The 25,318-nt window shown below is 39.5% G+C and overlaps 1 protein-coding gene across 4 annotated transcripts; it reads right to left on the bottom strand.

Annotated features, from left to right (window-relative positions):
- Nucleotides 1–83: 83 nt before the first annotated feature.
- arhgap4b (Rho GTPase activating protein 4b) lies at nucleotides 84–25,318 on the bottom strand. Of its 4 annotated transcripts, none has more exons than XM_079478787.1 (24): nucleotides 24,500–25,318; nucleotides 16,033–16,515; nucleotides 15,369–15,540; nucleotides 13,869–14,031; nucleotides 13,670–13,732; nucleotides 12,474–12,647; nucleotides 12,222–12,350; nucleotides 11,534–11,755; nucleotides 10,557–10,658; nucleotides 10,235–10,420; nucleotides 10,055–10,139; nucleotides 9,385–9,412; nucleotides 8,940–9,036; nucleotides 5,965–6,025; nucleotides 5,797–5,874; nucleotides 5,452–5,580; nucleotides 4,523–4,628; nucleotides 4,209–4,427; nucleotides 4,062–4,117; nucleotides 3,666–3,837; nucleotides 3,388–3,483; nucleotides 3,113–3,289; nucleotides 1,701–1,782; nucleotides 84–1,452 (listed from the first exon to the last, which is right to left on the bottom strand). In XM_079478787.1, exons 2-24 carry the CDS (start codon nucleotides 16,097–16,099, stop codon nucleotides 1,282–1,284), a joined length of 2,835 nt encoding a protein of 944 aa, XP_079334913.1. In that variant the 5' UTR covers nucleotides 16,100–16,515; nucleotides 24,500–25,318; the 3' UTR covers nucleotides 84–1,281. The 4 variants fall into 4 exon arrangements, with proteins under 4 accessions (XP_079334913.1, XP_079334914.1, XP_079334911.1 ...); XM_079478788.1 differs by having other exon boundaries at nucleotides 3,666–3,792; XM_079478785.1 differs by having other exon boundaries at nucleotides 12,222–12,647.

Below are 25,318 nucleotides of genomic sequence, written 5' to 3'. Positions count from 1 at the left end.
TTAAATAAAGGAACTTTATACATCAACTAAAATCATTCGTCTACAGATCACAAAACAATAAAACCACACTAATGAAAAACTGACAGTATTTCCCAATCTATATAATTTATTCTGATAATATTGTATCTCATACATCAATGAAGACATCATCTAACAGAGAAACACACTGCTTAGGGGAATGCAACTGTGAGGAAGACAGTGACCCGGGGCATTAATGTGCACCAGTGCAGAGGACAGGAAGTGAGTGCCATTGTACTTCCTGTGAATGCACTTGCTCTTTCACAGTTTGATCATCTCAGAAGTCAAGTCTCCTCTCCACTCTTTTTTTGACGTGTTTGATGTTTGACATTTCCTGAGATGCTCTTGAGTGTTTGATGGCACTTGTCTTCACAGTTGTCTTTTAAGTTTTCATATGTGACCGAGAGAAAATAGAGTCAGCGGGTAAAGGGTAACAGCTGTGCTTATTTTGGCCGCTTCACCTGTTTTTTTATGCGAGTGTGTATGTGTGTGTGTTGGCCACTTTTGAAAATACTTATGTTAAAAATAATAGTAATGCATTGTACAAAGAAATTAACAAAAGGCTCAAACGCATTTTAAATAGCAAATGACTAAGAAATCTTGAAAGAAAATCAGTAATGGTTATTTAAACTAAACAACTTTTCTTCATGAATGCAAAAGCATTTTAATATCATTGTTTTGTACGTGGAGCCTATAAAAAAGCAAAACAAGAAAATCACAAATGAAAACAAATTACATTTCTCTCGCTGGCCATAATCTCTTTTTAAACATTTGCGGCACGTCTTTATCTAAAATAAACAATGTGTGCTCTGTCTGTTATTGATGTTATTCTCTCATCAGTATCTATGTGGCATGTGAGACTTTTGAAACCAATAGGTTTGCTGTCTGGTACTCCATGAAAACATCATCAGCAGATATGAACATTTCTCCAAAGCGACACAGCCTAACACTACAATAAAAAAACCCAGACACATCGAACAACACTGCTACAGATGATTATGATTAACTGCCGTCAAAGCTAAAACACAAATACAACCAATAACAGGATCAATGACTCACACAAATATAAAATCATAATCAGTCACTGGTTAAGTGATTGCTTAGGCTTAACCGGAAATATTTTCTAATACACTTGAGTTAATAAGGCATAAAGACTACCATACTGCACGTCTGGAAAAATATATTCATATTTGTGATGAATTCACTGTTGCCCTACCACTCAGCTTCACTCAATACTCAAAATCACTCATATACCAGTCTCTGTCAGTCCTGTTGGTCTTGGGGTTTGAAGAGACCTCTGCTGCGGAGACCAAAACCTTTCTTCACTGAAGGGCGAGAAGCAATGGAAGGAGTGGATGCGGGGGGAGAGGAGGGCGGAGCTGGATGGCGAGACAACAGCTCCTTGAAGACAGAGTTCATCTGGCGACTGACCTCCTGAGAGAGCAAGAGAGAGGAAGAACGAAGGAAAAAGTGAAAAGAAGTGAATGAGGAAAAAAGGAATATGACATCGAGGGTCGATCGGTATGTTTGAAACAAGCAAGTAATTTGAAAGTTTCTTTTTTAATAAATCTTTTTATTGGAGGATCAAGGATGTAACAATATACAGAAAATAGAACAATTCTCCAGTTTCATATTTTTATGCTTACCAGAATTAAGTTAAATTTAATTTGACAGAATCATACCTTGTCGATATGCACTGTTTGTCTGTCTGTGGCTCCTCCTATTGGCCTCACACTGTCTAAAGTGTGCCTGCGCTCCTGATGACTAAGAGAGAAAGAGATATTAGTTATTAGTGCCATTTTTATTCGCATGAAAGGTTTGAAATGCTTCATCTTAGAAAATGTAACCGGAATGCTAAACAGGGTTGAACATGGTTATGATGAGAGACTGTTGCAGGGTGTTAGTAAGGTCAGTAGGGGTCAATCACATCTACTCTTAATCTCTAAAATTCTTTGATCGGTTGTGTATCCCTGTTCAGCACTCGAAAATTTAGGATCAATCTATTTAGATTATTCCAGATTTAGATTAATACTAAACCCGTCACACCATCATTTTTATTTTATTAATTTGGATTTTTAATCTTAAATCAAAAACATTAAGCTCCTCTCCCCCTCTTAACAGTAACTCATGACGTAAGCAACAATAAAGAGATAGGACTATTAATACTGATTGTCCAATGGCCAGTACTTTTTACCCTTCCACTCCAGGCCCAATTTACAACAAACCAATTCAAAAGGTAAGGGCCAATAAAGCCCCCTTACATTTTTTCTAATTTTAGAAGCAGTTTTACTCGGATATACGCCACGATACGGAAAAGTCTATCGCAACTTCAGTTTCGGGGTGACTTTTAAAGGATGGAAATCTTCAGAGTAACTTTGACTAGAATTAATAAAAAATCCTACACTTGCCATTTTTTCATCCAGCTTCTTAAGGTCTGAACCTCCTGGGAAGCTTTTTAAACAATATTGAAGGAATTTCCATCTATGTTGGACTCTTATTGTTGATTTTTGCTTTTTCTTCCTTTTTTGGTCCAAGTAATTCATTTTTTTTTAAAGTTTTCTAATAAAATCAATGATTATGTTAGCATGATTATATTTTGTCTATAAAGGTAATTTTAAAACGTACACCTTAACGGATTAAAAGATCTTTAGGATCATGAGAACTATTTTGTCGAGTGATCCTACACGTCTGACTGGTATACAGTAAATGTTACACGATAAAACAGGATTACTACAAATTGAATTCAGCCTTATTGTAAATGGTGCACAGAGATTCTGGAAGAAACCATTTTTTAGTGTACAAAGTGGCAGTAGGTGCTTGTGAATAAAATAATTTCTGATCGGCCAAAAGAACGTGGCAGCTGCAATAAGATAAAATATTTTATATCTTGCATGGTTTATGCTACTGGCAGCAAAGTTTTTTTTCTTTTTCTTCGCCGCAGTGTTGCGATTATTACCATATCTATCCTCCCTTTTTCCCTTCTGAAAATAAGGTAAACATTCAGTGTACCTTAAAAACAAACCGTTTTACAGAGGTCATATACTCATTTTTTTAAACATCAGTTTGCACATGTGGTTAGTTTCAGTGGTCTCACCCTGAGAATTGACGTGCAACTGCAGCTGATTGTGTAAGAACAAGTCCCTCGGGCACCTGCAGGGTCAGCTTCCGTATGGGGCTTCCGCTGCCACTGCCAACCACGCCTACACTGTTGCCTCCACTGCCTGTCCTCTGCCGGCTGGGCAGAGACGCGCTGTCACTATTCACCCTCATGCTGGGCAATGACAGCAAACACACATTCAAGGTAAAATCTCAGTTGGCCTATGCAGAGTATTCATTGTGTATTATTAACAGAGGAGTTTATGAATGTACCGGGTGCTGTGTTCAGCCAGCTGTTGATCTTCTGTTAGATTTCCAGTGCTGCCCCCTCGACTGTCTTCTTTCTTCCCTCGTTCCTTACGCTCCGCCCTGAGAATCAGAGGACAGGATGAGTTACCAAAACTAGTGGGTAAAGTTAAGTAAACGTCACTAGACGTCATTTATAAAGCCTCATAAATAAATAAAAACTATTTCATAGTATACATTGTTTTATTCAATCTATTATCATGAAGACATTTAATCTTTGATATTTATGGAGAATATGGTCTCACCCCTCCAACACTGTTATGTAATTATGTGGAATCAGGCCTCTCACTCCTCCTATTTCCCCTCTCCACCAATCAGCAGAGGCTTTGCTATGTAGTTGGAGGTGGTCACCCTGCTTGAATGACAGCTCGGCTGCGGAGCGTGCAACATAATCAAACTTGGCCACTGCCTCCCACTCTGAACATACGCCACACAAAGCGCGCACACAGCATGGCAACACACAAATAGCACATATGCCAAAATATAGCACAACCAAAGTGAAATGCCCACAATGCAACGTGAGGACACAAGAACCCAACACATAACACACATGGACACATTGAGATAATAAAGAATTATTCAGAACCTTGAAAAACTTTAGAATAAAAGTATGTATGATGTACAGTGTTTTATTTTCTTACCATCTTCGCTGGGAAGATGTTCAGCATCTCCTTCGCTCTCCTCTGTGATTGGTTCACTGAAAATAAATGTTGTTACAGAAAAAAATAGAAAATAAAAGGGCTGCAAAAAGACTATATTTAACATAAGACATAAGCTTTAAGACTCACCAATATTCCTGCTCCAGAGTCATGCATTTCTCATATACCGGGCCCGGGAGTTCGAATGCCCCGGGGAAGATGTTTTCACAATGGAGAATCATGGTCTTGACAAAGTCATTGATCTGAGGTGCCAGGGTCACTTCATCACCCCCTCTGAGCAGACTGGGTCCGAAGCACACGGCTAGGTTATAGGGCTGCATCATGTTTTCATCACTGTACTGAGAGACACTAAAAGCACAAACCAAACACAAGTTATCACCGCACATCGTAATCAGGTTTGGAATGATCTTAAGGGCCTTTAAGGTTAAGAGAGCAGAACTCACTGATGAAGGAAGGCGAATAGATAACGCATCACTATGACGACCGGTCTGGGGAAGGACGAGACCAATGTCTTTATCTGAGCTACTTTCTCGGTCATGTTCTCAATCTCTGTAACAAAACGACACAAATGAAAAGAGATACTGGAATTTAGTCAGGAAAAAGTGTGAATCAATTAGAGACACTTGTAATGTGACTTTGCTTGTGAAAATCAAGTTAGTCGTGAAAGTTACTTTCACAACATCAGTTGCCGTTCTTACAACCTTGAATGTCCAAATTCACAGTTTTTCGGCAAAATGGAAAAACACTGACAGCACTGTATTTAATCATTTTAAAAGTACAAAGTTGACAAGCACTTTTTAATACTTTTTATTGGTTTGATATTTGCCAAAGCCAGAGACAAACATAAAAGATGACTAATAATAATGATTTATGGCCAAAGATAAGTATGAATTATGGAGATACAAGGTTTCAGACGGACAGCAGCGATAATCGTGAATTTTTTATATTGACCAAGTAATGCCAAAACATTTAATCAGTTAGGCCATGTCAAAGACTAAAATAAATGTTTAAGAAGCTTACCTCCAGTGTTTTTTTTGTTTGCAAAATATTAAAACATAATACCAATAAAATCATTGATTTCAGTATTTAAAATATTACATTTATAATTTTGTTTTATAAATGAAAATTTGATCGAAATCTATCATATAATCTGTCCTATTATTTATAGTGATAAACACACATAACCTATTTTTGGACTATAACTACTTTATGATGAAATCTTAAATAAAACAAAATAATTTGATTATGAGACTTCAGCCTGGATTTCACAGAAAGGATCACACATGACATGCATTTAATGGAACACGTCATATTTTGTTGTTGTTGAACTATCCCTAGTTTTTAGGACTTGTGTTCACACATGCAAACTTACGGACACACTCCATGAGCTGGCTAAAACTCTCATCAGGAAACAGAGGCTTTTCCAGACCTCTGAAATAAAGCTTCAGAACTCCTGCCACTGAATCAATGTCACTCTCACTATCAGTGAGTGGATCTTCTCCTGACAAACCAGAACAACACAGAAGAGACTGTGAGAAATAATTATTTCTAAGAGTTAAATTATATATATATATATAAATATAACATACACTATAACACTGTGTCTACACCAGACACATGATGACATAATACATTAGAAAAACATTAGAACCTATTATAAATAAAAACATTGTCCACACTGGATGCGGCACGACACGCCTGTCGTCTATCTTCTTACCTCTTTCAAAGTCATCTCTGATATTATTAACCTCAGTCTGTGATCCAGGCACTCTAAAAATGCCTTCATGATGCAGACCTGAACAAAACACATCACATTAACATTTACACAGACTTACTTTAGTATTGTCTATGGTACTTAATGAATGTTTGTGATGGACAGGTTTACCGTGCAGGTTGATGAAGCGAATGCAGCTCTCCACCACCAGGGGGATCTGTTGCCCAGAACTCTGAGAAATAGAAATAAAGGGGAATTGACAAAATTATGCATTTGTACTGGAGTGCAAAAATATAAAATTCATTACAGGAAATTCATTTTAAATTGGACACTTAAGTCACTCTGTCACTAAAGTCATTTGTTTGCAATTACTGTATAGATGATATTTTATATATTATTTATACTACAATGTGTCTGTTTGCTTCTTTTCCTAATTTAAAGCAAATTTATGTTTTAAAATTTAAGACCTAATAGAATTATCTTAATGAAACGTGTTGTCCTATATTTGTTTCAAAATGAATGACATGTTTACATTTTACAATATATCCATGTTGGCTTAAGTGTCCTTTTTTGGGAGTTCATATAAAGTACAGTAAACAATTAAAATGCATAGAAAGCAACTGCAGAGAACAAACAGATGCACAAAGATGCGGGACGGGCAAACAGCTGTACCTGAGTCCTCGACATCCGTCTCAGTCTTCTACAGTCACAGGCGGCCAAGCAGACACAGAGAAGAAAAGGAGGAAAGTAAAAAAGGTGGTGTAGATCGTGTGGAATGACCAGAAGTAATATAATACAAGGAAAACAAGTGAGAAATGACAGGAAAGCAAATGCAAAAGCAGGAGATTCAAAAGATTGGGGGCAAAGGTGAGTGACAAAAGTAGAGAACAAGGAGTTTAGATGACAAGCAACACGCAAGGACAGCATTCTGTTTTCGTTTAGATTTATACAAACCGGGATAATGCACTTAAGTCAGAAACTGCATGTTAGCAAAGCTTGGGGCTTTGTTCCTTTTTCTAAATCTGATTTGCACGCTCTTTGTCTGAAAAATGTCAGTTTTACAATCGTGAGGAACTGTGCCCATTGATCAAACATTTAAGTCAGAAATCTGTTGGTGGCAAAGCAGTTCTGTGGCCCTGGCTGCATTATCCAATTATTAGCGGCGTAGCGAGAGTGCATTTCTCATAGATTTACTGTCCACTTTAGATGAAGAGATACACCAGCCAATATTAATGCAGGGTGTAGCAGACTGTTAAGACACTATACAAACACAACAAAGGGTGAGAGGAGAGAGCCAGATGGCGGAGCAGTGCTCTGCAGGCCTGAGCTCCCAGAAATAGAGGAGAACATAGAGGTAATCTCTGAGAAAATATTGTGCACCCTGCTGAAACAACCTGGATAGGCCACCGGCAAATGTTGGGTGTTAGTGCCCAAAGGGGATTTAAACCACCGATGCTAAGGATCTTCATTCATTGTTGTCATTCTGGTGAAGCTAGAACCATACCAGAACTAACCAGCATATATACCAAACAATTCCAAATAGGGCAGTACCATGTTAATGTCAACCTCTTCATGCATTTTATGCGTTTTAAGAGTAGTTTTCTATAGTCGGTAAGTGAACTGTCACACCCATAACAGTCCATATTGATGAGCACATGAAAAATGTTCTATAAAGAGCCATCTCTTCTCCATTTTGGGGGGGGGGTGTTGTTACTTCTGGTTTCACATTTTAATTCACAGAAATCTTACACGTTTGTCCTTTTTGTTACATCCATAAAACAGATATTTCAGATAAACAGATGGTTCAATATATTGGGAATAGATACGGTCTCTGAGAATCTATATTTCAAGTTTTGACTGAAAACATCATCTCCATAACACTGGAATTGCCCCATCTGTACTGGATGCTATGCTTGTGTCCACATACATTTTATTATCTTGACCATCACGGTCAACCAGCATCACCAGAACAACTATGCTGGTTAACCAGCTTCCCAGTTAAGATTAGCTGTTTAACACTTTGGCTTAGCAGGTCTATCATTATATAAACCAGTCTAAACCAACTTTTATGCTGGTCCAAGCAAGTCTTTTCAACAGGTCATGCACATACAGACACAGAGTGACAGTTTATAGATGAAGCCAGACTTCGTGGCTAATGCACAGTAGATGTCATGAGCTCTATGCAAAAGCTTAAATTGTGAAGCCTGGAGATCCCAATGCTATCAGATGGCCATATCCTGCGGCCACTCTTGATTTGATCTGAATTTGCAAAATGCTATGAAAGCTACCAAAGCGTTGTATGACGCTATTATTTGCATGTAAAAGCTGGATGAGCATGATGCAACATGTCACTAGTGACATAGATGAGACATTGAGCATGAGTGTCACAATGCACTTGCAGAATTATTGAAATGATGACTGTATTTGGAACACAACACAGACAGTGCTTGTCAGTTAGAAAAGATCTCCACTTTTAATAGCACACGTAACAATGAATTAATAAGTGTTATAATGCATTAACTGTAGTTAAAATTATTCATAAGACATGACAATGCTTTATAAGGTGCATTACAAGGCATCTTCTTGACTATTAAACTGTCCTCAAAGTATGGCTAAGTAAACCCACAAGTGACATTTGTCTTGGCCGGCACAGGTTTTTACAAACCTGCAGATGATCACCTGATTTAATAAGCAGCGGTGTAATTTATGGAAATAATGTAGCATGTCAAATGAAATATGAATCAGTACACTATAACACAATTCTGCAAACCGCACTCACTTAATGAACAGAAATGTCACAAAGTGACGGCATTATTTTCACATATGTTCTCATTATCCGGCATCGCTTTGAATAGACCCGAGTGGTCAAACAAAATGGTTCACAAATTTTCATTGCAGATGCATAATCGCATTTAATGTGCAATGATCATCGGACATAGGGGTGTGCTCATGCTCAAAGCCAAACCAGAACCGCGCAAATGCACAGCCATACAAATGCAAGAAAGCAACACAGGTGACTAGTTACAGAAACACAATGAGAACGAGCACCAGTGTTATGAAAGCCACGCAGAGATGTTAGAGAGACACAGCAGGAACATTACGGAAATCTGTCTTAGTGCAGAGGGCTGTCAGCCACAGGGCTATACCTGGATGAAGGAGAGCATGTCTCCAGAGAAGAGTTTGTGGCTGTACTGGGAGAAGGGCCTGGCTTTCCGCACACGCACTGCCCTACCAGGCTGCATTCTGGGAAATATATACACCAGCACTCCACTGTGACACTATGGCATCAGTGTACTCATGCAAACATGCTAACACATCAGTACTCACGCACAACAACAACAACACTCACAACATAAACATACTCTTTAGCGTGCACAAATTTTTGGGTCAATATTGCATAATGGAAACATTTACAGATATTTAAGCCTCATTAGCAAACTGAACATGTTTTATAAGCTGTGCCATATTGGATCTGTCTTCATTTTTGCTGAACACGCAAAGACCGTCAGCAGGGTCGTGGCCAGCGTTGTCAGCACATGACAGTGTGAAAAGAACATAGTGACAGAGACACAGATGGGATTTGAGACGCACCTGGAGGAATCGCTGTCGAAGGCCTCGGCTGCAGGAGACATGCACGGAAAATGAGGACAGACAGATAATTACATGGAGTTTGCAATAAAGCAATATACAGAATTTTGGGGGGATTTTTCTGTCAATAAAGCCATATACAGAAATGTAAGGGATACAATTGTAGTCAAAAGTGCCCTCGAACTGCTGGCTGTCCTACATTCTTCAAAATATCCTTTTTTTGGGTGCAACAGAACAATTATTATTTTTGTTTTTCCTATTATGGCAGTCAATGGGGGGGGGCAAGATCTGTTTGGTTATAAGCATTCTTCACAAAAGAAGATAATTTGAAGAATGGCTGGTAACCAAACAGCTTTCAACCCCATTGACTTTCATTGTCAGGACACAACACGGACACATTTTTTAAAATATATTTTGTGTTCCACAAAAGAATGTGTTAAATAAAGGTTTTGAATCACACAAGTATGAATAAATGATGACAGGATTTTATTTAAGGGGTAAAATGTTGCTTTAATATTTATGTTGTCTATATACATGTAAATGAAACAAAAAAGCCATTAATAATTCAGCTTTCACACATGCACTTTTTTGCTTCACTTGCTCTTGTAAACTTAAAACCACCCCTCTTTTTTCTTCTTTTAGTTTGAAGAGTAAACTAGTTGTGGTTAGTTACCTTTCTGTATGCCTTCTTTAAGTAGGTCATGCTTGGCCTGGAGTTTTGATATCAGAGAACTGCCACTTACATGCTCCTTTACTTTCTAAAAAAAAAACACACATCAAATAAATGACTGTTACTTTCTGATACCACTGAAGAACTTTGCTCTGAGTGTATATGTGTAGGCTCAGAGCTTACTGTAAAGTAGAAACTCTCTGTGTCCTGTAGATTGGCTCTGCGTTTTGCCAGGCTGGGTTTGACTCCTGTGCCTTCACCGGTGCTCTCTGCTGATTGGGGGGTGGAGGTGTCAGGGGTGGGGTTGCAGTCATCGTCGCAGATGTTTTCCAGTAGGTTTGAGTGCGTTGCCTTAAGTGTCTTACTGATCTAAAGGAAGTTCACAAGTGAGATCCAGCACAAAGGGTCATTCACAGGTCTGACACAGAAATCTATATAACTGTATCACAGAGATGCATAAAGTGACTGTGAAGTGGTCAATAAGGAGCATGGCATAAGATTTTACCTCTTCTGTTTCCAGGGTAACAGAGGACAGTCTTGACTGAAGCTGCTGGAATCTGGTCTCAAGCTCATACCTCACCTGACCTTCTGCGCTCACTTCACATACCTGTAACACACACATGCATGTTCCTGTTGTATTTTCCTTTACAAAAAAAGATGAATACGTGTACTATTGGTATATTTCTTTTAACCAAAAAAAGTATACTTCCAGTCTAATTTTGATGTACTTTTACACCTAATTATACTTATTCTGACAGAAAGGTCAAAAGTATATTTGGCCTATGGCCTTGTATTCAATATATTCTATAAAATTATAAATATGAAGTATACTTGGCTTGTAGTCGGGTTTACTCTGAATGGCCTTCGAATACCAAATAAATACATAAAATAAGTTGTTTACTGACAGAATACTTAAAAGTGTACTTTTAACTAAAAATGTGCTACAAGTATTAAACTAGTAAACTATAAGTATACCTATAAGTTTGCTTGTATTATAGTTGCAGTAGTTGTTAGACTTAAAATATAAATTCATAAACTAAAAGTGAGCCAGTTCCAAGTAATACCTAAATACACTTATATACTACAGTATATATACACAAGTTCACTGATATTAGTATGCATACTAAAATATACATTTAATCAAATGAACTTATTCTTTGAGATCACATCCCAAGCTGAATCCTTATTATTTTATCTTGGTGGCCCTCCGCCATTTTTGATCAGCGCATTTATATAGACAGCACTGACTAGTACTATAGAAATATCAGACTATAAAATCATGAAACTTAAATTGTCATCAATGTACAGTGTATTGAGAAAAACAATACCATGTTCTATGTCTCCTTTATTTTTATATATAATAAAATATTGTTTCTACAGTAACTACTGCCTAAAGGTACATAAAGCTATAGTATAAAAGTGCTATATAAATAAAATTGATTTGAATTGTTGAACAGCTATTGTGTGAGTTTGATTTGTCACCTGGTCTCCCTCATGGGGCTGGTACTGGAAGCGGAAGGGCAGGCAGAACGCGGTGTTGTGAGCCTGTAGAAGAGCATCTCTGTCCTGGCCCTGGTTCAGTGCAGTCACAGCTGTGTCCAGCTGCTGAAGGCCATTCTTCATGTTCTGGACCAGTCGGTTTCTGTTGGAGAGGTATCCACGTACAACCCGAGACACAGACAGATGGTATCCCAGATCTGTGCACTGCATTCAAAATCAACCAGATGACAGACATTCAAAAGACAGACAGAACAACTGAGATAAAGTCCGCGCTGGAGCAGATATGAATGTTTTGCTGTAACGTTCCTGACTTGACATGTTTACAATGTGCCTGGAGGCATTATGAATTACAAACAGGCCCACACCTGGGAGCTGAGATCAATGATTTAGAAGATGTAAGTGAGAGCAGGGGGTGCTGTAAGACACTTACCGCAGTTTTCAAGTCTGTAAATTTGTGCTTTTTGCACTATGTGTCTCAAGTTGATACAATTTAGCCCAGACACTTGACTTAATTAAACCCATTATAAATACAGCAAAAAAAACATTACATAGGGTCCATGCTATTTTTTGGTAAGGGTTCGTTTCAAAACAAAAGAAGGAACTACAAAACAACCACATCCCGATGAGTGTCTAGACACATAGTGCTGGGTCAGAAGTGAATTAGACTCACATCAATCAGAGTGCAAATATCCTCCAGATAATACTTATTCATGGTGACATTAGCCGCTGCCAAGTTGAGCAAGTAGTCATTACGAGCTTTAGTGCACTTCAGCTGAGTTTCCTGTACTTTCCCTTGTCTCTGAAACACACACATACATACGGTGGGTTTAGAGATAGTGAGATCTTGCTCTTCCTGTGCCATCTTCACAGAGCAAAGCAGCGGATGTGAACACGTTCCATTCTCGCAAACCACCACCACTACCTTCTCCATCAGTCGCTCAATTTTTTTCACTGAACTGCGTCTCTGCCCTCCTGATTGGCTGAGCCCAAGATCAGATGACTTGCCCGTTTGTTTCTCCTCCAGTCGCGTGGCCTCTTTGAGCTTCCCTTCAGCAGCCAGACAGTCGGTGTGGTACTGATGATACGTTTTTAAAGCCTGTGAAGGATCAGCAACCAAAGTCAAATGAGCTGATGGAGTTAGGGGTGTCACCATATATATCGGTATTGACAATAATCATGATATTAAAAACAAGGGGATATCAATACTGTGTAAGCTCTACACGTAAACAATTATTTCATAGTTTTGCTTTAAGCGACATAATGGTTCTAAAATCTCTCTCTCACTCCCTACATTTATGTGTGATTCGTTGTCCAAAATAGTGAAAACACAAAATAATCTAAATTTAAGATGAATTTGACTGATAGTAACAGTTATTCTTTTAAAAAAAACATTCATAGTGTGATAATATTATTACTGTGATTTTTTTTTCCACGATAATCATGTAGTGAGAATCTAAGATCGTGAAAGCCCTATTACAACACGTACTGCAAACAAAGTGTACTTTAAAAATATTGCAGGAATTTCAATTTAAGCACACTGTAGATTTCTGTTAGTATTTCTATTTTCATTTGTTTGTAACAATGCTCAAGTATCCTATCAGTGTAACCTTTTTCAAACTATGCTCAAATATTTTTTTTTGCCAGTGAATGGGTTACACAAAAAGGCATTTTATGATACATCATCTCATCCATTCCTTATTTAATTTAGTGATCTTTTATTGGACAAGAAACTGTTTAGAATTTTTTTTACACTGTATTAAAGTGTGCTCAATAAAATATTTTTTTACGCTCCAACTAAATGTATCTAATACCACAGACTTAACATTTTAAAAGACGCACACAAGCACAGGGCCTTGAGCTTTGAGTTTGGATACTTGTGTTATGGAGGCTATTTTGTGCTTACTGAAGAGAGAGCACACAGCTGCTGCCAGCCAGGGTCATTGAGCCTGATTATGCAGTTCTGACCCAGGCACAACTAGGAACTAAAAAACTGTTTGTCTGTACAAAAGGTACCCAGAGGGCACCGGAAATGGTACAGGATGTGCTAAAATGCGATGAGACGTGTATCTATAGAACTGTCTATAGAACACAAACACACAAATTTAGTCTCAAACCCACCGTCTGCAGCTCTGTGGTGACTTTCAAGAGCTCGTCCTGCATTTGTAGCCCCACCTCCTTGCTCTGAAACAGAGAGTAAAGACTCATTGTGAAATGAGGAAGATGGTGCTGTTGTCAGTGGGAGTATGTTATGTCAGAGAAAGGGGGGGGGGGGGTGGAAGCCGGAGCTCATAACAGAAAGCGAGAGAAATATCTTTACCCGCTTTGCCAGGCGGTGTGTGTCTTCAATGCAGTGTGTGAGTCTCTGTGTGAGGGTGTTGCTACAGAGTTCACTCATTGAGCTGTGATCTCGGCTTTCTTGCCTGGTCTCGGTCAGCAGAACGGACCAGCACTGAGCCACCGACATGTCCAACTGCTCCTTCCTAAAGAAAGACGTAGGCAGGGAGATAACATAAACATAACATACATACATAAATACATCTATATAAACCATGAATATGCCAGAATTTAACCCGTTTCCTGCTTAAAGGGGTTGTGCAACGGTGTGTCATGCATTCTGACTTCTTTACTGTGTTAAACGTGCCTTCTTCTCATCCTTAAGATGGTTACACAGGGTCTTACAGCACCCCCTGCACTCACTTACATCTTCTAAATCATTGATCTCAGCTCCCAGGTGTGGGCCTGTTTGTAATTCATAATGCCTCCAGGCACATTGTAAAAACGTCAAGTCAGGAACGTTACAGCAAAACATGCATATCTGCTCCAGCACTGACTTTATCTCAGTTGTTCTGTCTGTCTTTTGAATGGCTCTGTCCTCTGTCAAAAAACGAGTTGGACGTATTACATAGTATTTCTATGCCCCATACACTCCCCCAGTGTTCGTACATGTTTCGTTAAGTTTTTTTCGAACATAAGAAATCGTTACGAAACAACTTTTCTTAGTCCCTATTGGACAATCCTCCCGGAAAAGTATGCGACACGCTCACGCATCAACCATGGAGAGCGGGAGAAGGAGCATGCGCACAAGTCGCGTGTGTGCAGGGGAGAGAGAGAGCACAATGTTCGATAAGTTCAGCGGTTTTGTTTGTCCGCTGCATTTGGGTGATGAATGTTGTATAAACTGTGGATATGTACCGCTGGATTCGGAGATCGTTTGAAACGTATAGATGGAGCGGCTGTCCCAGCGCTAAAATATTCTGGACATGATCTGCATGCCGTTAGTGAAACTGATGTCTGTTTTTTTCTCTTGGCAATGTGTGCCCACGTGGTTTGGTTCAACCCCCCTCCCTCACACGCGTCACATGTTTTCTAAAATAAACGTAGGCTATAGCTGTATTTGTCTTTTATAAATGTGATCAAACTAAAGACTCTGCGGATATTTGAAGGGTGCGTTAATATTCTTTAAAGTGATACTTCACATTTAGTCACCTTCTTGTCATTTCAACCCTGTATGATCATTTTTCTGATGAAAACAAAAAAAGATGTTTTGAAGAATGCTGGTACCAGAAAACCGTTACAGAAAACATTGACTTGTGTTCATACAATAGAAGTGAATGGGGACCAACGTTTTTTGTTTACCGACATTCTGTAAAATATCTTCTCTTACGTTCTGCAGAAGAAAGCAAGTCATACAGGTTTGAAGAGACAAGAGGGTGAGTAAACAATGACAGAATGTTCATTTCAGGGTGAACTATCCCTTAAAGAACCACAGTACCTCACTCACTCACATATGAGATATAAAAACTATCGTGCTAGTTACCTCTTGGTCTTGACGGTGAACTTCTCACTGAGTTTCTCCAAAGAGCGGGCATACTCCGCCTCAATCTCACCCCGTCTGCGCAAGTACTCGCTAAGATCCTGCAGCTGCTGCGTCTTCACCTCCACCTGCGCATCCAGGATTTTTAGCTGCTCTGACAGCTGACCGCGAACCTCTGAGCAAAAGAGGGAAAGGGATCATGTTCGGAACCTCTTCAGCACAAAAGCTGAACGGATTTCAGCACAAAAGCAGTGTGAACTGTGTTCTGCACTAGTGTATAGGGCCTGATTGGATGCGACAGCATCCCTAATACTGGCTATAAATATATCCTCACAATCCAGATTATATTCACAGGGTAAACACAGAAAATTCTCACAGTATGGAAAAGATGTGCTATGTATCAGCTGATGGATGCCTGTTTTGTCGCTGGACAACCACTGTGTCCATTCAATTTCCTTGCAAATGAGAGACGATTACACATTCTGTTCTAAATAACGTATTCTGTGTTACATAGAAGATAGTCATAAAGCTTTCAAGAGACATGAGTGTGAGGAAATGACAATATTCTTTTAGTGAAATATTACTGTAAATATCCACAAGTATAGCCTTACAGAGAGTGAGAGAGAGAGAGAGAGAGAGAGATTGAGTTACATTGAATTGCCTTTACCTTTGATTTGTGTCTCATACTCTGCCAGACACCCTTTCTCCTTTCTCAGTTTTCCATGTGATGTCATGATGCCTTTCGCCGTAGAAGCGCTTTTCTCCGTGTGCTCAGGCTCAAAATGTCTATACTCTAACACACAGATTTCGTCCTCTTCTCAAAGGAACTTTTCTAACTCCTGCTGTGTGCGTTTAGCTAAATTAATTATATTTCCATTATTTTGCAGATATGTGACATGTTCAGCCAGGATTTCACACCAGGCACTTAGAGGGAAAGCGTCTTTCGATCTGAGCCCTCAGCAAAAGCAGATTAGGGAAGTCTCTGTGAGCATGTGTGTGTGGACACAGAGCGAGTTCCAATCTAAACACTTCTTAAAATCCTCTGAGTGTGTGCATTTAAAAGTATGTTCACAGCAGAGAATATGGGAGCTTTGGAGCTTGATAATTGTCTTTGGATGATTCCTGAGAACGTATCTGCGATTGTCTTCGCCTAAAGAAGAGAGACAACAACATGTGTTATTTATGTGACAAACGATGAAGACAGGCACATAAATGAAACGTGGAAGTAAATACAAAATGTGAGACAGAGAGAGAAAAGATAAAAAAGTCACTTCAGCATGATGTGTTACGGGCACTTCCAGATGAAAGGAAAAAAACTGTTAACTGAACAGAGCACACCTGCCCACATCCTGTTTGTCTTCTCTTGTGAGTGATTCAGTAAGATTCTCAAAAGAAGACATCCTGTCAATTATGGGTGATTCTAGGATTTTTGTGTTAGAGGTGCTCAGCTCTTTATTGAGCCGATGTGGCTTATAGTTCTTGCTTTAAGCGCTAGAGGTCACAAGTTTTAATCCCATTTGACTGTTGATGTTTTTTGGGAAGAGCTCAGTGTTAAAAGGATTAGGCCTGCTGTAGGGGGAAGGATATTATTTCGAGTAACAAGCTTCAATAATTTTACAGACAAAAAAAGTGTTTATTACAAAAGTATGTGACTGTTGTGGGATGCGAGTTGCGTCAGGAATGACCGTTGGTCTTATGAGAGGGTGGAGGGATCTGACTCATCATTACTCTCTGTAGTCAAGATTGCTGCTCTAGAACACTGCAAGAATCTAAGGCAGCACAATGTGACAAAACCTTAAGGACTAGTTCATCCAAAAATGAAAATTCTTTGATCGATTACTCACCCTCATGTCTTTCCAAACCTATATGACTTTCTACTGCCGAACACAAAAGAAGATATTTTGAAGAATGTTGGTAACCAAACAACATTGAACCCTATTGACTTCCACTATATGGACACAAAACCACTGAGATGTATCTCGAAATAGCTTCTTTTGAACAGCATGAGGGAGAATAAACGATGGCAGAATTTTAAAAGATTTTGCGTAAATGTATATGTATAGTGTGCACATGTGTTGGGGATGTATTTTCTTGTAAGTAGGGTTTGTACGTACCTTAGCTCATTAATGTTCATCAACACAATTTTATTAAAAACCAAGCCACGCAAAGAAACGTAACACAATATGTTTGCTGAAATAAGGTCAATCTGTGGCGTAACCGAAATCAGCTTGCATTGAAAATTCATAATTTCAATTAAAAAACAACAATGATAAAAATGTACTACTAATAAAAAATATGTTTAGGGAATGAAATATGTTTTATTAATCTTCATGTATAAAAAGCACACTACACTGTATTGAGTGTTCATTGTAGACTTCAGCTCTCTTTTTCCATCTGAGTGTTTAGAGGTCATGAGCCTCAGTCAGCCAATCAAAACCCAGCTGAGACTTCATTATGATAATGCTATTATTGATTCACAAGCGTGAATTGAATTTGTTGGACAGTGCTGCTGGAAGTCAATGTTTTTTACACTCTTGGCAGTAGAGTCTCTGTGTAAGACCGCCTTTTAAATAGTAAACTCTATTAAAAAAATTCAGAAGAAAACCAATTTTATAAGTAGAATGCAAGGTTATGTCGACACATTTGACAGCATCATGTACAGTATACAGAATTCACAAATCAGCATATTAAGGGGAGGGATGATTTATGATGTTACACAGACATAAGCAGGCACATATTGATCCAGCAATGGAATGCCTGTGTGAGAGGCCAGAGCGAGTGAATGTGCTTGTTTAAACTTGATCTGCCTGCTGTATTGAGTTAAAGAAACCGAAGGGAATTGGAGATCAATCCTGTTTTACGCTCCCAGTGGAAGCTGGAAAGAGGCTGATCTCTGGTCTTATCTCTCTCAAAGCAGAAGACCACAGGACCTCCTCGCATACGTACTTAAAGCATCCACTGCTGAGACCTTTGCTGTACAGTCTCAGTGAAATACAGTGATTCTACACCACATATAGAACTACAAGAATTATAAAGGTTAAACATTAAAGGACCAACTGACGTAAAACCCAATATGGAAAGCTTTGGCATAGCACATTCTGAACATGCAGACATGAATTCATAATGTAAACTAACTACTGCTAGAATTCCAGGCACTACTTATGTCACACTTTAACATCAACATGAAAGGAGAATTCATCCGATTTAGTTATAGGTCTAGAATAAATTACTTGTGCACATTATTCCACATAAAAGTAAAGTGATCATTTTCCACCTTTAAAATGGCGCTTCTTTTCCGCAGAGACCATTTTCCCTATCCAATTAATGTCCAACTGATAAAATCATGCCCCGCCCTATAATTTTTCCACCAAATATATTTTCACACAAAAATACAAAACACAAAGAAAAGAGCTAACTAGGTTGTGAAAATCTTCTATACTCTGAATCATCCACTAAGCAACACCCTTGCTAATATAACATTTTAACCCACAACAGTTATCCTCCCACAGGACAACAGCACACAAACCATGTAATGCGATAATGCATTACTACTCTCACACCACATCCGTGACACAAACAGGTCCCTCACAATTTCCCCTATTGCCATGAGGCTTTCAGATGAGTTTGTTCAATATAGTTATACAGTTCAGATCAACAATTAGTAAATGACATCACAATGCACAAAGTATCAATAAACTAGGCAAACCTTGAACAAATTTCATCGAGGAATGTTTTGGTTATCTGTTAAACATGTTTTAAGGCATGGGTGCCCACACTCTTTTTTGGCTTGTGAGCTACTTATAAAATGACCAAGTCAAAATGATCTACCTACCATAAAAATGCAACACACATTTATTTATGAATATATTGAGAATGTTTTTTATGCACAATATACAGTGGGTACGGAAAGTAATCATACCTCCTTAAACTTTTCACTCTATGTTATATTGCAGCCAATTGCTAAAATTAAGTTCATTGTTTTTCTCATTAATGTACACAGCACCCCATATTGACAGAAAAACACAGAATTGTTGACATTTTTGCAGATTTATTAAAAAAGAAAAACTGACATATCACATGGTCCTTAGTATTCAGACCCTTTGATCAGTATTTAGTAGAAGCACCCTTTTGATCCAATACAGCCATGAGTCTTTTTGGGAAAGATGGAACAAGTTTTTCACACCTGGATTTGGGGATCCTCTGCCATTCCTCCTCGCAGATCCTCTCCAGTTCTGTCAGGTTGAATGGTGAACGTTGGTGGACAGCCATTTTCAGGTCTCTCCAGAGATGCTCAAGTGGGTTTAAGTCACTTGTTCATCTTTCCCTCGATTGCAACCAGTCGTCCTGTCCCTGCAGCTGAAAAACACCCCCACAGCATGATGCTGCCACCACCATGCTTCGCTGTTGTGACTGTATTGGACAGATGATGAGCAGTGCCTGATTCTCCACATATACCGCTTAGAATCAGACCAGAGAATCTTATTTCTCACCATCTTGGAGTCCTTCAGGTGTTTTTTAGCAAACTCCATGCGGGCTTTCATGCGTCTTGCACTTAGGAGAGGCTTCCGTCGGGCCACTCTGCTATAAAGCCCAGACTGGTGGAGGGCTGCAGTGATGGTTGACTTTCTACAACTTTCTCCCATCTCCCGACTGAATCTCTGGAGCTCAGCCACAGTGATCTTTGGGTTCTTCTTTACCGCTTTCACCAAGGCTCTTCTCCCCCAATAGCTCAGTTTGTCCGGACGGACAGCTCTAGGAAGGGTTCTGGTCTTCCCAAACGTCTTCCATTTAAGGATTATGGAGGCTGTGCTCTTACGAACTATAAGTGCAGCAGAAATGTTTTTGTCACCTTGGCCAGATCTTTGCCTTGCCACAATTCTGTTTCTTTGACCTCATGATTCTCATTTGCTCTGACATGCACTGTGAGCTGTAAGGTCTTATATAGACAGGTGTGTGGCTTTCCTAATCAAGTCCAATCAGTAAAATCAAACACAGCTGGACTCAAATGAAGGTGTAGCACCATCTCAAGGATGATCAGAAGAAATGTACAGCACCTGAGTTAAATACATGAGTGTCACAGCAAGGGGTCTGAATACTTAGGACCATTTGATATTTCAGTTTTTCTTTTTTAATAAATCTGCAAAAATGTCAACCAATTCTGTGTTTTCCTGTCAATATGGTGTGCTGTATGTACATTAATGAAAAAAAAATGAACTTAAATGATTTAAGAAAATTTAAGGGGGTCTGAATACTTTCCGTACCCACTGTATGTGGGTTTAGCTATCATAACTACAAGAACCCTACATTGAAAACTACATGAACTAAATTGCACGATACAACACTAGATTGCGATCGACGTATTGGGCACCCGTTTTAAGGTATACACCTAAGCTTGGCTACTTCTTCCATGAACACCACAGTGAAATATAATTACCGCCGTTAAAACAGTTTCACATGACATGATAATATTTCTAGGGGGTCACATTGGGGCAGGAACCATTTTGCTCAACTGCCAGAAATCTACCCCCGTTAACTTATGCATGAATGCATATTTTGTTTTATGCATGCACACAAGCAACACTGTATGTCTCATGAAGCATTTCTTCATATTTACGTTGACATGCTGACATTTCAAGGGCACGCACACACTTAATGTTACACATTAGATACTATTTCAAGTTTTCCAAACTTATGCATGGGGTAATATTGAATGCAATAGGGGCAGTCATGTTCTAATGGTTAGACAGTCGGACTCGTGACAGGTTTGATCCTCAGGGCCCGCGGTAAACGACTGAGGTGCCCTTGAGCAAGCCACCTTACCCCTACTTGCTCCCCGGGTGCTGCAGTGATAGCCGCCCACTGCTCCGGGTGTACGTGTTTTGACTTTCTGTGCGTGTGTTCACTACTCTCTGGATGGGTTAAATGCAGAGGTCACATTTCGGGTATGGGTCACCATAACTGACAAATAGGTCACTTAAAAAAATTACTGGTGAAAAAATAGCCATATTCTGCATATATACTGCATTTATAAGACCAGCCGTTAGTTCATTCTGTTGTTGCTTGCTACTAAATGGACCAACTTAAAACCATGTTCCAAAAAGACAAAACAACTTTTTTTGTGTGACAGATAAACACTGATGATATAAGCACAATTCAAAGAATAAATAAAACAGCTACTCTGTGGCCATATTTAACTCCTTGAGGATGCCTCAGGATTGCCTGACTTTGACTAATTGAGATACATAAAGAGCTTGTTCTCATGACTGAGATGGGATAAAGAGGCATTTGTAATGGAGCCACTGAGATGTGAGTGGCGGCTCAGAGAGGTAAATGTGAGTTGAGGTCATGCTGAGATGAGGCTGCTAATCTGACAAACACGATACATTTTACTGCACTGTCTGCCCGTTTCATGGAGTGTACACGTGATGCTCTCTGTGGGCACAGGGAACAGATCTTTCCTCCCTGCTATGAGCCTTTAGTTTGTTCCACCACTGCATTTAGTCTAGCCTTGTCTGTCCAATTTTTTAAAGGGGTGATTTGCCAGAAATACAAGTTTTTCTTTGCCCATATATGTAACAAAAGATGTATTTTATCTAGAAGCGGAATGAAAACCTGCTCCAGAGCGCTCAGGACCTCTAAGGTTCATCTTCCAACAGGACAATGAGCCCAGACATGAACCCGATTGAACATCTCTGGAGAGATCTGAAAATGGCTGTGCACCGACGCTACCCATCCAACCTGATGGAGTTGAGAGATATTGCAAAGACGAATGGGAGAAACTGCCCATAACTGGCTGTGACAAGCTTGTAGCATCATACTCAAAAAGACTTGAGGCCTTAATTGGTGTCAAATGTGCTTAAACAAAGTATTGAGCAAAGGCTGTGAATACTTCTGTACATGTGCTTTTTTCGTTTTTTATTTTTAATACATTTGCGCTGTGAATACTTTTCGGATGCACTGTATATATCGGTTGTCTGTCTACTTGACCTTTAATAATCAATATCTACATCGGCCCTGAAAGACGCATATCGGTCGACCTCTAATGCACATGCTATGCAGAACAATTTCATGTCTTCATCATATATAGTGTAATATATTGGACTCTCAGTTTGTTTACACCGAAATCCTTTGAAATGGTTTTCTTTTATGTTGCCATTTATGTTATGTCCCCATGTGCTATCTAACGCTTTGCTTTTGTCCACAATATCTCATCCTGTTAGTCTTGTATTAACAAAAGCAGTAGTAAACCGTGACATTTGAGCCTTGGCGCTCTGCACACACGAAATCAAGCCCGTCCCAACACACACACACACTTACCACAGTACAATAAGGCATTTTACCTGACTGTGCTTTCCTATAGAATTGAGAATACATCACTATACCATCACTGTTACCACAAGATACATTTACAATGCTACACCAGACTTGAAACACAACAAGCCGAACACATCAAGACCAAAATAACACGCAATACAAATACAAATCATTATATCACATGTGTATTATGATCGGCGTGTATGTGCTCTTCAACGGAATAATGGACCACATGACAGACACTGCCCTTAAAATCTGATGAGTAAACCAACTCAGCGACACCTCATAAGAGCGCTCTCAGCAAAGAAAACCGGTGCTATTCTAGCAGACAGTAAACAGAGATTCACCAGCGAATAAATATTAAACTGGTATAGTCACAGTGAACTAAACGTATGCAACTGACCGTAGTAAATTTACCATATATCTGATAAAATGTCACTGTTATGCAGAATAAAAGCAAATATGGATGCACAATATGTTAAATTTAACCCTGACCAAAGTCAAAATCACTCGTCTCAAATAAAGCGTTAAGCAACATTACCAAATGTGCACATCAGCAATCCGAATGAATTGATGCACGGCGGCCTTATATATCACAAATGACTAACAAAGTCTATTCCTGTTGTTTTTAACAATGTTTATCAGCTTTTCTCTTTTTTTTTCCGAGACTTGATAACAAAGTTCATCCACATGCTGTTTTGAATAACGTCTTCTGCATTTCTTCTTATTTTGCAGTTCTGGGAACCAACTTCTTGTGCTTCTTCCGCTTTACGAGACTGTTGGTGAACAACCTCCCAGATGGTGGAAAGTTAGCAAATAATAAAGCGTGGCCGTTTAGCAAGACTCAAAATTCACTCAAAATGAATCTCTCCCATTAGTTTACTGTACTGTCAGCCAGCGGTATTCTACTAGAAGGCGTGTAACCCTGTGTAAGCACATGCTCAACTTCTTGCTGGCTGCGTAGACAGCGTATGACATCACAGAACTGCGACTGCTCCGTGATCTTGAATTACTCCTCTGAGACTTGGAAATCTCAAGTGGATAGTGTCTGCATCCATCCAGGAAGTGAAATATACATATCTATTTTATGCCAACTTTGATTGAAAATACTATTTACAAGTTTTTAAATAGAGTTTTTTACGACAGTTTGGGTCATCACAGAGGGCCTAGAGGGCCCTGATGGTTTTGCAACTGAATAAAAAAACATCTCCTTTAATCGAAAGCCATGTATTATTAAGTTGCAATTCAAAGGGTACTGATACAAGAGCGTTATAAGGGTAAAAAAAGGCATAAGACAATAATAATATAGGGAGTAATATAAAGAGATGCTTGACAAAATGAATCAGAGACAAGGAAACCATGAGCGAAATGACAGCGCCAGATGGGCGATCGAACCACTGATGTGGGCCGGACTGAGTGATAAGGATCAATGCTGAGACACAGTGAAAGAGGAAGAAGCCAGTCTGTGTGCAGTTGTTAGTAGTTGTCTCTGTGTACATGTGCCACTCACACGTAACACGGACAAATCTGTCACGTATGCATGAGCATGCAGCTTGTGCATGGAAATGAGAGATGCATAAGCCAATGGTATGCATCCACACACACAAAAACATGCGCTCTTTGACATGAACATTGAAGTGATAATGCATGCTGATAATGGCTCTCTGTCAAACACACACAAACATGGCAGTGAGTGTCCACTGCACGTTTGAAGAGGTGGGGGAGGCAGTAATGCTCTAAACATACAACCAGACATGCTGCGAGGAACCGTAAAAGAAAACAGGTGAAATAACATTTTCATTTAAGAAGCTCAATCTTACCTCATGCTCCGTAGTTCTGTATTTCTCTCTGTCGCTTCGTCACCTCCTCTCACTGTCGGACACGGAGAAAGCTGTGTTTAAGTCCCATAGATTTCATGCAGCCAGTTTGATTCCCCTTCCTCTGACACAAATGACTCTCTCTCTCAGGCATGCATTCAAAATAAACCAGTGCCTCTTCCTTACGCGCCCAAGCTCACACATGCATGCATGCTAGAAAACAGCTCCTCTTCTCTTCACACACACATGCATACACACCACACACGCATGCTGAAAAACAGCACCTCCCTCTCTTTATGTGTGTGTGTGTGTGTGTCTGTCTGTCTGTCTGGGCTCCTCTCAGGCAATCAGAGAGAATGTCATAACCCAAACCACACCCCCTCGCCCCTCTCCCCGCAGGCTTAGGCTACTATAAATACAGGGATGGATATGAATATGCTGTCTTGTTCTCTTAGACTTTCCCCTCCAGAGCTCTCATTCCTAATATTCTCTCTCTCTTTCTCTAGCCATGAAATGCCTCTCTTATGACCTTGCTTTGTGTTCATGGACTGCCCCCTCTACCCACATGACTATTGTACAGTCATGGGTCTATTAAATGCAATAGCCCTCGCATTTTATAGGCTGTAAAACCTATACTGCCCATTCAAAAGTGATTAAGGAAGCAGCAATAACAAAAGCGGGTGAGGAAACAGAGCAACGACGATGGCTGCACGATGCACCTGCTGCCGCTGCAACTGATTGTTGCGATATTGCGCAGAATTGTAAGTGCAACGCGCGTCGTCACGTGCTGATCACTGACCTGTCGCATTTATCTAAACGTGC

This window comes from Barbatula barbatula, assembly GCF_947034865.1.
Source record: "Barbatula barbatula genome assembly, chromosome: 17".
NCBI lineage: Eukaryota > Metazoa > Chordata > Actinopteri > Cypriniformes > Nemacheilidae > Barbatula > Barbatula barbatula.
The sequence above is the reverse complement of the archived record's forward strand: the minus strand, read 5'-3'. Positions and strand labels throughout refer to the sequence as shown.